The sequence below is a fragment of the Pholis gunnellus genome (assembly GCF_910591455.1).
Source record: "Pholis gunnellus genome assembly, chromosome: 11".
Classification (NCBI taxonomy): Eukaryota; Metazoa; Chordata; class Actinopteri; order Perciformes; family Pholidae; genus Pholis; species Pholis gunnellus.
Window position 1 is genome coordinate 21,464,880 of NC_136538.1, and position 17,728 is coordinate 21,482,607.

Sequence of the window (17,728 nt, forward strand, 5' to 3'; positions counted from 1 at the left end):
TGAAGGACACCATTACAAGCCTGCCTACGGGACTGTCATGCTTTAACCCCCTCAAAAACATATGTGTATTGGTTCACACGCATGTAGGGAGGGAAGGGAGGAGGAAGGGAAGAAGAGACAGAGAGAGAGAGGACTTGACATATCTGATTATAGCCATTAGGCTTCAGCCATGTAGGAAATATAACTTCAGTATCTATCTATCAGTAACATGTTCACCACGTTATTGATTATTGCCTAATCAGTGTTTTGCTGGTAATTGTTAGCTCTGTGACTTGAATTGTGCTGAAGGTAATTCATTTAGAACAGATTGCAATGCCAGCAAAGAAAAGCTTCCTGTTTTCATGTGGAACACAACAAGCTATGTGCTCGAAATGCTTAACATTTTAACTGACCAACTGCAATATTTGTTGCACGAAGCATATTTAAACATCCATTTATTCAGGTTCTCTGTGAAAAAGGATAGAGAGAGGTTTTTTTTAGAGAGCCATTGTCTTTGGTTTATACCTTAATTCAACATGGAAATAACACAATGGAAGACATAAACACACGGTAGAGACCATTGTCCAATATGACACAGATAAGTCACTTCTGTTTAAAAACATATTGGGAAATGGAGCTGAAAATTTGCAAATATATGCTGAGAAGTCCATTAGGTTACTTGTGCAAATTTCCATTGAAAACAATCTACTTTTCACATGGTTTCCAAAATGCATTTTAGGCAAATGACTGCATGTCAAGGAATTGTGGACAAGGACTGCAAATCATGCGTAGATATTTTGGAAGCGTCTTCCCTTGGAATAAAGGAAAATATTTGTCTTGCTTGATGAAGTATTTGCTGACCAGATACCCAAACTGCAGTTAATTGAATGACTGTTGCAGCACCAAATACAATTCATTTAATTATTATAAACCCATAGTGAAACGATACATCAAAGATACAGAAACTGTTTCACCAAAAGGCACAGGCCGGCTCACTGTGGGTCATATCTCTCACATGCAATGCATGCATATCACACACACACATACACACACACACACATAGAGGGAGAGACCGTCAATATTACAGGGTCTGATTGCAGCTTTGTGTTTACCTTGCACACCAGCTGGATTCTCGCGATGTCATGAGATCTCGCGAATATCACGGTATCACATATCACACAGAAATCTATTTTGTCTGGCTTCAAGTAATGCGTTTGTGTCCAGAAGGCCAGTGACCAATCAGCATCCTGTAAGGAGCTATTGGCAGCTAAGGGCGTGGCTTAGGTGTGTGTGAGACAACAAGGAGGGGCGAGTGTTCTTTACAACAATGGCGGCTCCTGAAGAGGTTAGCGTGGAAGGTACAACAGCATCAGTTATATCACAAATGGAGAGCAGTTCTTCATCAAAAGAAGCTCAAAGAACAACACTGAGGACTTTATTCGATGGAAAAGACGTTTTCACTCTTCTCCTGACTGGCTTCGGTGAGAGTTTGATTGACAAATGATTCATCCAATCACCTGCCAAGTATTTATTTTTTAAGTGCCTGCCTTTTCCAAACAATTACCATTGATGGATTCTGAGATAATTCAGTTTGACAATCTGGTGGGTCAGGTTAGCTGTGTGTGTGAAACGGCACCATTTCCCCTTGGGGACAATAATGTTTATCTTATGTTGTCTTTTCTTATCCATAAAATGTGTATCGGATGACATAGCCTAGGAATAAGGGCACTGAGTGTTTCGGACGTTTTAATCCTGTCTGATACATTGTCCTACTTTCTTCCAAAACATATTTGGTAATCCAAATAGTAGTATGTAAAATGTATACTGCCAGCTGGCAATTTTAGATGGATACTACTGTAGGAGACGAGGAGTTATACTGTCGGGTTTCTAAATTTGAATTTGTAAATGCTCAAACTCAGCCGTATATATTCCCCTGCTGATCTGGATTCACAAAGCGGAAGAACAATAATTAAATCATGAATACTGCATCACCTGCACCCACTAGTGATTGGATTCATCTCAGTGTTGTCCTCCTTAGCATATTCAGCTCTTTGAAAGTCTTCTAAGGACTTCAGTGTTGCTCTTAGAAGTTCAGCAGGCTCTGATTCATCTTTTTTTTTTCATAATCAAATTATTAAGTGTTACATAAATGGCTGCTTCCTCTTCTCCACTTCAACCAAGCGGCGCCTTGACACAAAGGTGAAAATCAGCAGATTCTTTATTCCTTCCTCATTTTCCTCGAGTAAGCAGAGAGAGGGAGATGAAAGAAGGAAAGGAGATATTGAAGTGGAGGGTTGTGTTATCCAGCACCCGATGGTTTATTGATCCTCGCTGTGCCTCTCCCTCTTTCTCTCTTCACAGTAGGGAGGAGTAAATTGGACTGTTTTCTTCTGCAGTGATTGACGTCTGCCTTCTGTGAGCAATGTTTTCAAACTTGCAGAGATATTTTCAGCAGACTGGAAAGATGTTTTTGGCGTTCCCTCTTAAAATGACACAACTCTTTGAGTGCGTGCTGCGTCTGAGCTGACAGGTGACGAGTGTTCAGCTAAACAACCTACAGTGCACTGTGACAACTCTGTCAACTAAAAACAAAGGGAGAGGACGACAAATCGAGCTTCTGTCACTTATCGCCGGGACTAGCAAAACAGCACAGCCCAGTCCAAGCATGAAATCGTGTCTGAAGGGAAATCCTTTATGTTCGGGAAAACTAAAAACTAAAAACATTGGTGTTGCAGAGCAAACACTGAGAAAGACGCAGCAGTGCTTTGTAATTCTGGCCTTTGTTTGTGTCCCTGTGTGCAGAATGTGTGGTCCCTGCAAGGCAAATGTATCATGTCACGACATACCACATGGCATTGTTATATTCTGAGTTCCCTCCTACTCGACTCTAAGTTTTCTCTTGTTCTCTTTCTAGTTGGCAGCTGCTCTTAGGAAGACAATGCATTCCTTAAATTGACTTTAATCTCATTGTGTCAAAGTAAAGCTTTTAAAAGGTTAAGTTGAGGTGCCGGTTGATGTTTGGCGGTATTGTTGTGTAAATCCATGTTCATGTTGTAGTTTGGTCATGCAAAGCTGACTTAGTAATTCCCATGTAGCGTAAGTTACGGTTTACACACAATGTACTAATCGTAGTCAAACTAAATCAAATAAGCTGTTGAATTCCCACCTCCAAAGTTGTTGATGTTGGATGATTTATACCAGACATATTTTAAATGATTCATTTATCCGCTCATGGTAACTTTAGCATGGTTGAGATTAGCCAGGGTTCGTGGTCACGGTTATAAAACAACATGTATTGTTGTTCTGAGAAAGGAGGCCAAAATTCAGATTGTCAGTTTCACACAGTTGCAAAAAAAAGCTGGCAACAAGGATTCTGATACCAGAATGCAGGTGGAAATATCTGCACAGTCAGCAGGATGCACAGACCACAGAGCCTGCCCTGTCACTCATCACTCTCCTGCACATGTAACACCACAGAGGGAAAAACGGGGCTCACGGTGAAGAGCTCAGTGGAAGCAAAAATGGATAGGGACGTGGACGACCTTTGACCCTGCCTTAAAATCAGTCACTGTAGCCAAGAACCTTTGTAATTAAGAATTAGTGGAACTCATTTCTTATTATTTCATGTAGTTTTTGGACACCTTCACTGTATGGTTTATCAAAACATGCCATGATGATGGCTAATGTCAATAAAGATAATTCCTTCATTCGTTAAGCCCATGAAAGTCTGCATGGCATACAAGGAAAATGCAGCTATTTCAGTGGACTTTTTAATGCTTAGTAAGCAATCATCAAGTTGCTGTTTTCTGATGTAGCCCGTCTAATGAGGATGTCCCTTGTCTGTGCAACTAATGTAGTTCTTAATGTCTTTTGTCATCAATTATTTTGCTGATATTTGTCAAACAAGGACGACGACTCTCCTCTCAGCTGAGCGCGCTCACACACCTTCATATAGAGCATGTGAGCGACTGATCCAGACACACAAGCATGTTTCTCTATCGCCATCAGCCCAGCGGCAATTCAGAAAACAAAACAAAAAAACAATGGGTCAATTTTCCTGTTTTATAGCAGATCAGACACAAAACAAAAACAGTTGTGCTGGCCCAAAAAGCTCTTTGGCCCGCAGGTAAAGTGTCTGGTCTGCCGGTCCAGCCCTGGTTGTGGTTTTAAATGAAGGAATTAAAAGTGTGGATTTACTCAAAAGTTGATGAATAATTGTTTAAACTACCCTTTACAAGCTATAACTTTGATTAAGACCCTCTTGTCATCATATCCAACCTGTTAACATCCTCATCTGATAAAACCAGGTCTCACTGCTGACTTCATTCCTGACCTAACTTTGCCTCTCACATGGAAACTAATCCCCCAACAGCCAATTACCAAGGGTTGTTTAAGATCCCCAGAGCCCTATCAGCACCTAGCATCTCATAACCTAACCCACCACACACACACACACACACACCTCATACTGCTGATTAAGGGATCTGAGGACATACTGAAATAACTTGCCTCTCTTCACCCACCCATCACCCCAAAACACTACTTATTATTAATCTCTCATTATCTCTTGATTGAGAAATCTTCAGTTCATTTGGATGTATCTTCCACGCACCATTAAAGGACAACCCGATACAGCAATCAGTATACTAGTGGTAATAGCAGCGTCCTGTGAGTACAACTGTTTTTTAATCAGTGGAGCATAAAGTTCTGGCTCATCACTGTTCATCCCGCTACTTTAAAAACAAAGCTGAGGATCGGCTAATGAGAGCCCTTAGCGGATTCATTTTTTATTTGTAAGCACAAAAGAAACCGTCAGCAGTCTGGTCTGGTATTAATAAGAACATCATCAGTGGTGCAGATCGTATTTCTCCCCACGTCTTAAAGCCATGATCCGACCAACTGCACCTCAGCCCTTCAAAACTCAGTTGATGGATGACTGCCCATGAATTTACTGCAATCTCTACATTTCCATTCATCTTTCTTGTTTTCCAAAAGCACACAAAAAAATGCCCTACAACGTCATTCATGGCGCCGTGGTTTAACTGTTTTTAACATCAGATCGCTTTCGCATTTCCATATTTTCTGTTGCTTCACTTATTAATTTCAGTAATAAGTTCATCCATTGAGGTGTACGCTGAGAAGAACCCGTCAAGACGTGTGTACCGTCCGCAGCCAGCGATGCGTGTTGTGATGAATCGCTGGGAGAAGCTAGGCTAGGCTGTGACCACAGAGTATTAATCACAGCCGAACAGATTATTACCCGTCCTCCATCCATCTTTTGCCGGTGACGTTGTAGGGTCTAAACAAACAATGGTGTGTTGGTTTTATCCTCAACGTGCAGTATGTTATGAGTCGCTGGCACACGCTCATTATGGATCCTCGGGTGGAGTTAGTAGCCTCAGCTGGAACACTGACTCCTGCTGCAATCTAAGATGAATTGATGATTTATTTGCAGAATTAAAGAGACAATAAAGGAGCTAGAGAAGTAATAGGCTGCTGGATGACAGTGAGATAAATGAATGTTGTCACTAAGCCTGATTGTAGGAGAGCGAACACATTCATGAAAATGAAATAAACATATATTTTTACAGGTTGACTGTGACTAACAAGAGTTTGTTTGTCCTGCAGCACCTCCGACTGTCCCTCCGCTGCACTCGGAGCACTTCAAACCCTGTCATGAGAAGGACCTGGCCTACTGCCTGAACGGAGGCGAATGCTTTGTCATCGAGACGCTTAGTGGGCCTCACAAGCACTGCAAGTAAGTGACTGACCTGCTGCTGTTGTTGATCGCATTATGAAAATGTCTCCTTTCTCTTTTTTTTTCTTCTTCGTAAGAAGCTCCGACTGTAACGTTCAGGGTGTGGCTGAGAGTAGTCTGAGACCTGGCTGTCTTTTATATCGCTGAGATGGGATTTTGTTGGACACTTTGGATTTGGATGATGTTTGAATATGTTCATTCTTCTTGAGAAAATCTGTAAGAATAACTGGACGATGTGAACTTTATTATTCATCTGACTGCTTGTGTGTTGTCCCTTTGTGCTCGCACTAAAGCTGTTTGTTTGTATGAATTATTTTTGAGAAAGGGGGGAAAGCAGAGTGCCTTGTTTTTTTGATCGGGGGATGTGTTTGTTGGCTTCTGTATATTTGATGTGCATATTTGTGTTGACAGTAGACACTTAAATTAAGTGAAAAAAAGTGTTGAATGGATCGAGGAATAATCCTTTGGTGTAAGAGGGTTTAAGCATCAATCACTCTTTCACCCACTGTTAGTTTTTAAAGATAGCTTTATTTATCTTGTGTTAGAGTTACAGTTACACTAGGTTTCAATGGTGACCTAGAGTCATGGTAAACAAAAGGCACTCCATTTGAAGTTGTCAATCCCGACATAATCACATTTTCTAACAAACAGTCCGAGTGTATCCACTTAGACACTTCATGCCACGCTGTCCTGAAGCTGTGCTGGAACTAGTGTACATTGTATTGGTAAATTACATGAGAAAACATCTGGATCAACAGCTGAAAGGTGGATTAAACAGATAAATGTTGAGTTTTTATGAAGATATATATATATATAAATGTCTGCCTTGACTCTGCATCACTGTTTGAGTAACTGCTGTGAATCCAAGCTGACTAGAGAAGATTCTACTGTATAAAGACACAGACTCACTTTACAGTTTGAAACTATATACTTTAGAGTTTTCCTGTAGTTCTCTATTTACTATTGGTACAGCAGATATATATATATATATATATATATATATATATATCTGCTGTACCAATAGTATATATATAGGACCTATGCCCTCTTAAAACACTCCTTAATATACTGTATGGAAAGATTTTCTGCAGTTCAATGTGTGTGTGTGTGTGTGTGTGTGTGTGTGTGTGTGTGTGTGTGTGTGTGTGTGTGTGTGTGTGTGTGTGTGTGTGTGAGAATGTATGTAATTGCCATCTTACTTGCGTGTGTGTGTGCGTGCATGCGTGCGTGTGTGTGTGTGTGTGTGTGTGTGTGTAAGAATGTATGTAATTGCCATCGTGTGTGTGTGTGTGTGTGTGCCTTAGTTGTCCCAGATTTGAGAGTAGTGCTCATGGGCACTTAGCCTGTTCGATCGTGGGGCCCTTTACTAATTAAGTCCCAGAACAACTTCTTCCCAAAATCTAACCGCAGGACTTCCACCCGACCTGTTTTTCAAAGAGCCTGTTTTGCCTCCTCCGGGTTAGAGCGTACATCCGTGTGCGTGTGGACAGTATGAGGATGATGATGAGGGGTCGGTTTGTAGGTTCTGTAAGTGAGACTAAAGAAGTTGAACACACAGATGCAATGATGCACGTAAACAAATGATAATGCATTCACATGCACACAAACAATGGACCTCCTGCAAGAACATGTTTTGTATTCTGGAAAAACATCTCCCCACAGCAAGGCGATCGATGTCTGCAATGGAAGAAGGCCAAATAATGGAAGTGTTTTTGCACTTTGAGACGTTCATATTGATATTGTAGTTTTATACAATAGCATCACCAGCCAATTTAAATCAATGGTGATATTGTGAGGCATTAAAGATACATTTAGAATTATGTTAACCGATTATTCAAATTGCAGAGTCAAACAGGATGATGTCAACATTATTATGAAGTGTAATTTATATAAGATTTTCAAACTGAAATATAGAGTCCATTAGTAAAAAACGTGTGATGGCAGCAGACTAGACCACTCGTAAATTGTGTTTGAACCTCCAGAGGAAAAACAGAATTGATGAATGCGGCAAGTTCTCCTAAATCACTCCTACGAGCCACTTCAGAGCGAATCGGTCCGCACCAGTGCTTCTTACATGAAGCCCAAAGTGTTCACATGAACACAAAAACATACTGGAGACATCCAGTTACAGAGTAAATGTCTCAAAGCGTTTACATGGACAGTAAACTGTCTGCTATAAAATCAGTCGGACTGTGTGTCTGACCCGTGTAGTTGGAGCTACATGAATGCAGAAAAGTTTTGTTTTGTTGGAGCAAGTGGACAGCAGTGGCCATGTTGCCAAACACTGGGATTTCTGAAGTAATCTACCTGTGCCAAACAGGTTTCTCTAATACCCATGTTTCTGCTGAAAGCCAGCTGGTTTCTTATTAAGGGAATGCACTGAAGAAGCATCCCACTTCCGTCCGTTCTTTAGTTTACTGGTATATTTTCTGTGTAATCCAGTCAAACGTCAACTGAAGTCCACGAGACGTCTGCTTTGCTTTCAGTTTATATTTCAGAGAGCGGTGATAGTTGACAGAGAGGAGGGGGAGGCAGGATAAGAGAGGCAGGATATATATATATATAGAGAGAGAGAGAGAGAGAGAGAGAGAAGGAAACACTGACTGAGGTGTAGGCGGGCGAGGAGTTGGAGTTTGCCTCCGTTGCTACGACAACATAATCTGTGGACATGCGTAGCTGTTAGAGCGAAGGATTGCGATGCTCACTGGGACGGCCTTGAACACACTGCCTGTGCATGTTAATGTGGGACGTAGGGAGAGAGAGAAAGAGAGACATGTTGACTCCCACCGTTCCATCGTGTGTTTTCGAAAGGAAAGACATTTACCATCAGACAGTATGGCATTAATTCACTCATTTAAATAACAGCTGGCAGGACCATGCAGTAAAACTAAGAAGTGTGTTTAGCACTTTGCTTAAAAAATCACATTTAGAGTGTATAGTTTGGAACGCAGGAATTAAACCACCGTAACGACTAAGTCTTAACGCTTGCCGTGAATATTTTATGAACGGATGGACCTTCTGATTAAGGCTCCAGTGACTTTATGGTAAGTAAATGCTGCATTACTAACATTTACCAATCCAAAGAAAAAAAACAGGATACTTTGTGCTATAATTGACATGCTGTTAGACATTAATTTATCCTTATTAACAAAAGAATGACAAATTTCACCCCAGGCACAGGATCAATGCTTAATCTGATTCAATTTGTGTTTACACTAAATTGAGACGAATCAGGTTGTAAAAGCGTGATCAATCCAGACCTTTAATGGGGATGAATTGAGCCGCTTTGTGGCATTATATGTCACAGAATTAATCATTTTTACTCGCGAGATGAAACTTGATCCTTGTTGCAATGATTTTCTCCAAAGAGTCATCACTCAAGTATCAAGCGCCATTCCCGGCCATGTTGTAAAAACCTGCGCCGATTGTCCCCCAGAGCGCTGTTTAGCGCTGTCGGTGTGCAACGCTTGTGTTTGTCAACCCACGGGGACGGATGCGGAGAGGGAAAAGGGACTCGACGTGAGTCATATGGTCTCCTTGTTCTGCAGACACACAGACATGCACACACACACATTCACACACACACACACACACACAGCAGTGCCCACTGCTTTGGGCAGCATAGTCAGGCATTCAATCATTAGTGCTCAGCTAACCAGTGAATTAGTCGGTGTGCGAAGATAATATTTTCAGAACATGGCAAGAGGCCAAGGCATGCAGTTATAAAAGTACGTGATGAGATGAATTTGATGAATTACTTTCTCAGTTTTGCCAGATTTCCCCAAAAAGAACAAAACGGTTTTAGTAATAAAAGGTTTTAGTGTAATTGCTGGTTCAAATAATATCTATGCAAATATATTCCCTTCACTATTTGCCCATATATTCTTTTACTCGTGTCTCGTCGCTCTCTTTATTTTCATACTCCGGGTCTTGTGGCGGGTCTCTGGTTAACGAATCTGCACTTTCATAATTGTCTCAGTCACTGTGTGGAGCCAAAACATCTGGGGATTTAACTCCTCCTCTTCTAACTGGCCATTATACATTTGTTCTGCCTTAAGATGGATTCGATTTCTGGCCTGTTTAGTATGTATTTCCTCCTGCTGGTGTGACTGGGCAGAGAGGCTCTCCATCAGTCTAGTTAGCAACAGGGGCTAGCTAAGCCCGTCTCATCGCCCTTCGTCGAGAGGCCATTCCAGAGCGACACAAAGGCAATCTCTCCTGCCAGGTGGAGGTAGAGGGGGTTTGGAAGAGATCCCTGCAAAGCCCCCTTCAATCAGACCTGGGTCTGACAGAGACACTCTAGAGGGCAGAAACAGATATATGACACACACACACACACAAACACACACAGTTGGCACAGTTTATGTGTTGGAAGCTTGGAAGCTAAGATGTTGGCCCAGACTGTTTCAAGTCGTAGAGCCGACCCTTCACCAGCTGAGGAATGTTTAAGATCCTTCTGCAGCTCCAGTGCTCGTGTTTCAAAAACTTCAACGTTGACTTGGCTTCAAAATGGACACGAACAGCAGTGTACTGAGGATTCAGATGGGTTTGGATTGGAGTTAGTTGACAAGAGAATCAAATTAACAAACTGAATGAATTTTATGATAAAGTAGAAAATTCCACCACGAGTACACAAAACTGGGGTGACTTTAAAGAAAAGAAGGGAATGTGTGCAAAAGTAAATCGCAGTGGTTTTTGCATCTGTTTGCACGTGTAAAAAAACAATCCTCCTCTCCCTCCCTCCTGTCTCTCTGGACTCCAGCCGTTCCTCTCCTGGGTGATCTCAGCCTTTTCCAAAGCATTCATCCACGGACCAACGCCAGCAGATTGACTTGGGCCTCACAGGTGCAAAGAGTGGCTGCTCGTAGGAATGCATAGCATTACCTTCCCCGCTCGTCCACACACACACACGCACACACTGGCAAGCCAATTAGCATGATGCATGCATGAAATTGAAAACATAGCAGAAATCCCACACATCTAAACTGCCAGTAAACAAGGAGATTAAAACCCACACTTAAAAAAGAACAGGCAGCTGAAGAAAGACTGCATTTCATGCGCCATACGTAATATTCTTAATATTGTTATGTATATAGCCTATAAACTGGTACCAACTGAAAAATAAAATGATGCGACACTTGCATAAACGGGCATTAAGCTGTGATTGTGCAAAAAATGCTGCCAATGATTTTATCAACATCGTTATACATTTGGCTCACAATCAATGTTAGAGGCAGCAAGCAAACCTAAGATTTTTCTTCCACAGAGATAAAAATAAAATAATAATTTTGGACCCGTCAAACTAACAAAATAATTCACAATCATTTTTTTTATTTTATTTTTTGGAGAAGCTGAACTTTTATTCGATACTTTTCTTAAAACTCTGTGGATATTTTTTTAAAGTTATTCATCTACATAAAAAAGTCAGGTCAACCATCAAATCGGTGCCTACAATGTTGCAAACATACTTCACACTGAAACCCGTGAACAGAAACCTAAGAAATAAACACGAGTAGTAGGAAATGTAACTCTCCAATGTCCTGAAGTCTCTCCTCTGGGCGTCAGGAAGGACACATGCATCCACTCACACAAATCCGCACGCCAGTGAGTTTCGGTCAGCCCAAGAGACCCACGCCATCCCAACAGTGAGCATAACAGTCAATGAATAAATGGAGGGGTCATTGCATTCTGTACATTATTGTTTCTGACAGCAGTAATATACCTTGACAGATAAAAGCCTCTGGGATTGATGTGTCGAATGCTAAAGTGCACATCTGTGATTGTGTGTGTGCAAAAACATCTATTGACATTACAGAGAAACGTGATCTACTCTTGCCTACATTCAGATAACCATCTGGTTGCGGTTCGAATGGAAAACACCTGTGTTTTTTTTTTACTCGTTCCGTCGCTTTCTTCCTGTTGTCCTACCCCCTTACCCTTCCCTCGCTCTCTCTGTTTTCTCCCTCTCTATCTCTGTTGCTTCGTCTATCCCACTCAACCCTCGTTGCCATCTGTGCGATAATAATGGCACACCAGTGGGAGTTCGGCTGGTGTCTCTCTGACAGTAATAAACAAGGCTGATGCCGTGGCATGCTTTAGAGGTGGGTGAAAATTAAACGGATAAGATACCGCATATTGTGGCTTGTAGGCGCCGCTTTCAGCAAATGAATCCTCGCAAGATGCCAAGAGGAGCACTCAGCGTGCCTGGGAACGGAAAAGCTGGGAGGGAGCCAAGGGGGGAGGGAGACAAATATATTCCGGGAGACAGGCGATGAGAGGGCTTATTTTTGGTGACATGAAGTTGAGAGTGTGAGCGATGGTGGCCAAACGTCAGTATGTCACTGTGTGCTGATTTAATTAACACACAATGAAGGCTTAATGATCTCTTGGCAGCTCAATCAGGCTGTTATCTAAGGGATAGTCAATGCAGTACAGGGGAATCATCTTGCTGATGTTTTTAATCATTGCTATTTTAACTACTTCTTGTTCTTGAATAGAACATTTTATTTCAGAAAATTTCTGAATAAAAAATGAAAAACACACACCAATGGTTTTTTTTGTGATGGAAGTGATTGTCACACTTAATGTGTGCCATGAATGTTGGAAAGTCCAACGATAATATCTCTTTTACAGCTTTTGTCTACGATAAATGGTGTAATTTGGGCAATTTTTCTAAAACAATACATGCCGTTTATACCCGCTGCTGGGTTTTGGGGTTCAGAGTTTTTGAGACAATTTGCTGCATCTTGACAGAGCTGCCATTCTTTTTTCAGCCCATTGTTTTGGCTTTACGTCTCATCTCCCCGCTCTCATTAAACTCATGTCAGGCAGTTGATTTCAGCAATACTGTTGTGCCAGAGTAAACCCACTGTAAGCTAGCAGTCCAGCACCAAATGCCAGCGAGACATAGTTAGCGACTAGCTGGTGAAGAAGGCCAAAGACGTTATATTAAGTCTTGATTAAACCAAACAAGAGCAAGAGGCAGAGTGAGCACTCACTCATATTCTTCAGGTGGAGAAACACAACTACAAAGCTTGCTTTAGTGTTAGTTTATCTAATTAGTGTGTGATTGGGAATTTTCTCAAGCCGGCTCATCAATGCCACTTCCTAAGCTCTCCAACTTCTCGACTTGCAATTGATTTGTATTGGAGTCTTTGTTAGTTTTAATTAGCAAGATTTAACAAGTTTAATTGTGCAATTGCATTAGCTCACTCAGTTTGGTAAACAGCACAGAGCATCCAATTAAGGCTCTTTCGCAAACCTACAATTATACAGTGTGTGTGTGTGTGTGTGTGTGTGTGTGTGTGTGTGTGTGTGTGTGTGTGTGTGTGTGTGTGTGTGTGTGTGTGTGTGTGTGTGTGTGTGGAAGAAAGCTCAATAACCTCATGACAGACATAATGTTTGTAAGTATGCTTATTTGGAAACTGAATCTGTCAAAGTGGTCATGAGGATTTGTAGACGCTGTAGCTGGAGTGTGCAGTGTTGTATAAAACACACGTGGTAAGATTTTGACAGAAAGCGACAGGAAGTAGAGACTAGGCATGTGCACCGCAGGTGATAATCCTTGAAATCTTTAAGTAATTGTCAAACTCAACACTGTTATGAAGTATAGTACTTAGTCTAATTACGGTCATTTATCACAATGACGTTTTCCTGTGAACAACCCTCACAGCCTGTGGCAATTGGACCCTGACGATGGCAACTGCAGGTTTTTGAAGACTGTTTGAAAAAGAATATCGGATAAAAAGCTGATCTTATTACTGTTTTAGTTTCCATGGTTTCACTGCAGAGATTGCATTGACTCTTGGCAGTAAAAATACCTTTTGCACACCAATAGTGGCCATCAAAAAAAAAAGGTGCACTTGTTGCATTAAAATAAGTTGGATGCAACAAACAAATAGTTTTATGTGAGACAGCATTTGTTTGTTGCCTTAGATGAATAAAAGGCCCGAATAAAATACCAAATGTGCCGCTTTTCATCCTTTAATCCAAGGTGCTTGGGAGGTTGCGCTTACTAAGCAACCAAAACTTGCGCTCTGCGATGATGCAGTTACGTTAATGTAGCAGTGAGCCTCACTGACTAAACTAAACTAATTTAAAACAAAAATAAACAAACGGTGATCTTCCAGCTAGGAGACCGCTGTTCATTCCCTGTGAAACAAGAATTCAAAGCTGATTTGTTACGTAACTTGTCTTTTCCTAAACCTAACTCAGTAGTTGTGTTGCCTAAACGTTGTTTCCTGTGAAGATAAAAGTTTATTTTGAAAAGACCATATGGATGTAACGAGCGGAAGTTAACACGTGTTGGTGGACTTGTAGAAAAAGATATCTGACGAAGCGTTGTATGAGGCAACATTCACTGAGCAGCTGATGATTTGAGTAGCAACAGTACACTATAAAAATGAGATATATCATACTCATGAGCACTTTATACAAAATCATCGTAGTCCACACTGCTGCAGTACTTATAGTGTGAAAAATAGCAAATGCTATTCGTCTAAGTGAAATATTAAAGCCCAAGACTACATGTGTTTGTGGTTGCACCATTCCATCAGATGGCACTATTCTCGATGTCTGAATTTCAAACACTTTGCAATCGCCACCTCTTTTTCAAAATAAAGTCATGTACGATTGTACAATACTTTGTTGGCCAACATGAAATGTAACCGGGCAACTGGCAGGTTAGTGGAGTTTCTTATACCTCCAGGAGGAAAGAACAATTGTGATTGTCGCATTTAAATATGAACCAATCTTTATTTTTGTATTAATTCCATGAATCATGTTCCTGTCCAAAATGTCTTAGATGTATTTTCATGTAATCCAACACAGTGAAAGCAGATGTAGTAAAGATCATTTCACTTCCTGCTATGCCTTTGAAATGAGTGACACTCGGGATGTATTTCATTACATATATCAATGATTCAAATCAGTGAACTGTGATATGGGAGCATATTCACACTCCAACACCCACACAGTCAGCTCATCCTTAGGAGGCTCATAATGCTTTCGGTCATGTGTATTTGCAGGTGTGCTTGGAGACGTAATACGCAAACATCGATTGAACACGTTTGACAGCTCTGCCAAACCTGTCAGTGACGCGATGAGGAAACAAAGATTCAGAGTCATGAACTCAGGGAAACGAAAGACAGAAACGGGGTTTTAGGAAGTTTCCCATCAAATGTGAAGGGATGTTCCAGCAAAACTCTCTATAACGATGCGAGAATACATACAAACACACACAGGATGTGAACTGTACAGTAACAACACTCAGCGGTGAAGATAGCGAGAGTGAGCTACGGAGACAGCGAGGGGACGGCGAGAAAAGAGACGTGAGGAAGTAGACGTACAGTAATTTGGTGGTGTTTCTAATCAAGGCATCCCTTTCAAGTCAGCAGGTTTGATGTGGTAATAGGATGCAGATTAATGCAAATGATTCCTCCTTTTTGCTCCAAAACTCTGACTGAGTTTGCATTGCAGCTTCCTGCAGGATGGCGAACTCTGAATTAATACAAAAAAAAAGAGCAGAGAGAAGTACTATTGATTTTTTTGAGAACAAAATCGAGGGAAAGTTGTAAACCGGCCACAGAGACACTGTCATTTTCCACGCCCTCCTTGTGGGAGTCTTTCCCCAGCGACTGAACTCTGGCACAGCGGTGCATTTCACCATGCATGAGAGGGGAAATTGAATGTGACAGTAAAACGAGGAAGACGCAGGGTAAAAATATATATTTACATAAAGGATTGCTGAGAAAAGAAGAGAGGGAGAGAGATGTTGAAAGCGACAGAGTGGGGGGAATAGAGAAGAGAGAATAGCTGAAGACAAGCTGTGTCTGCAATATTAAGGAGCTCCAGTGCTACCTAGGAGCCATACCAGCCCACTGATGTATGTTTTTACTGTAGTGCACTTCACTCTGAAATGGCAGCGGCGCCCCGAGCACAGACATGTCTGTCTCCCACTCCGACTAACAAGAAGCAGTTCCCTGTCGGTGTGTTTTCAGAGGAGGGCGGCTTGATTACACACACACACATAAGCACAAAATGAACACTTGTGTCCTGTGGCGAGGGGCTCACACACAATCTCAACACGCAGAAGCTCCCTTGTACACCTCCTCCTCCTCCTCCTCCTTTTTAAATGTCCGTGAATATTCCATGCTTTCCCGATTCAAAATCTGGTCAAGGTCACTGTCACGCTTACACTTAGCTAATGGCCATTTTTAGAGGCCCTGTAATTGTCCTTTTAGGCTGCCCATTTTTTTCCAAATACAGGCAATTAAATCTTACCTGAAAGCAAGAAATTGCCGGCAGAAAAGCTCTTGTTCCATGAGTTTTCCATTTATTGTAGCAGCATCTAATCTAATTTGGATTTATAATCCCATTTGTTATGACCCATGTGTTTGTTTCTTTTTTGTAAACTCTTAAAGTATTTGTTGATGTGTTTGTGATTAAAAGTGAAACATCATCAGCGACCGCCGTTCACTGATGAAGATGGTGACACATGTTTGAAAGCTCCGGCAAAGCTACTTTTACTTAAAATCATGAATAAAGAGCCAAGCTCAGAGAAAAGAAAATTACAGGCTGTCAGAAAAATATCAACACGGAACAGCGTATTATTGCTTCCATGGAATCTATAGGCATAAACAGAAATGAATCAGGCTGTTTAGTCATAACTTGCTTTGTGTTGCATTTGAGTCACAGCAACTGATTCTGAAGTGAAACCTGCAGGCTTCATATGTCAACATTACCAACTGAAATTGCTGAAAAATGCAGAAAGAATTTGGAAATCATATGGAATGTCTCTTTAATTATTGTTTCAATTAAAACGATCAATGCTCTCCAATCTGCATATCATATGTTTCTTATTGCCTGGCTTATATGTGTGTGTGTGTGTCTGGGTGTGAGAGTGTGAGCGTGGGTGGTTGTGTTTATGTGAGTACATAAACACTGCTGGCTATTTAAAAATAATCATGTGCTGCAGAAACATTGCCAATAATGGAGCCATTATTTTTTCATTTTTTGGTCTACTGCTGTTTGTGCCTGGCCAAGAGTGGAGAAATGATGTCACGGTTGCAGCCCCACAATGCTTTGCTTCAGGCCGAGCATACAGGAGCCCTTCAATCTTTAAACTACGGTCATGCGGGCCACGGGTTAAATCCAGCATCTGACATGTTGTACTGTAGGTCCGCCTGACATCGGCTTCATACCGAGTAAAAAAAGTAGCACGTGGATGAGTGATGGAGTGAGTGAAGGAGGACGGGAGGGAGATGTGTGTGTGTGTGTGTGTGTGTGTTTGCTCACCTTTGCACATCTCTCAAATGTGAGTGGAAGAGACAGTATCTACAGAGCACAACTGCCATATCGGGAGAAGAAGGGGGGAGAGAGGAGAGGAAATGCACGGGTGGGGGGGGGCTGTGAGGAGATGTTTGCAGTGATCCTGATGGATGCCGACAAGCTCCCGTGTCAAAGTCCAGCACTTATATGTCACTGGAGCACAACCGGACGCACACACGCACACATACAAAGACACAAAAATACCAGCACACACTGCAAACATCCACTTACGGAAAAACGGTAACAAGCATGCACACAGGCGCAAAAGTACAAATGAAGGACACGCATATACACTGGCTATAAGACCACAATTAAGCCCCAGAGTCACCCTAACCTGATCCTAAAAATCAAGCCTTTAAGGTGTTACATTTGAAATGAATTGCATTAATATAGCAGCAAACACATATGTGCTATACAGATGTAGTGGAGTAACGTCTACCTGAGCAGAGCAAGAAGTAATTCTCTCTCTCTGTGTGTCGTAAACCAAGCTTCTCTGTGCTTTGTTTTTTACGAAGTCAGCCAGGCCGCTAGTGTGTGTTAGTGCTCAGGCTAGCTAATTGCTGCCCACCTTCCAGGTCCCCTCCTAGGTAAACACTGTTGCCGTTGTTTGCACTGTTTGCGTTGCTAGCATCGTTAGCTTCTATAGCCGCCGGCTGAGCTTTC

The 17,728-nt window shown here is 41.6% G+C and overlaps 1 protein-coding gene across 1 annotated transcript in view; it reads left to right on the top strand.

Annotated features, from left to right (window-relative positions):
* The window catches only part of nrg3a (neuregulin 3a), a gene marked incomplete at both ends in the record, with an annotated part of 306,996 nt that overhangs the window by 180,686 nt on the left and 108,582 nt on the right, over positions 1–17,728 (top strand). Inside the window, one exon of the mRNA XM_079168332.1 lies at positions 5,608–5,737. Coding sequence (XP_079024458.1) covers positions 5,608–5,737 — 130 coding nt within the window. The remainder of the gene's footprint in view (positions 1–5,607; positions 5,738–17,728) is intronic.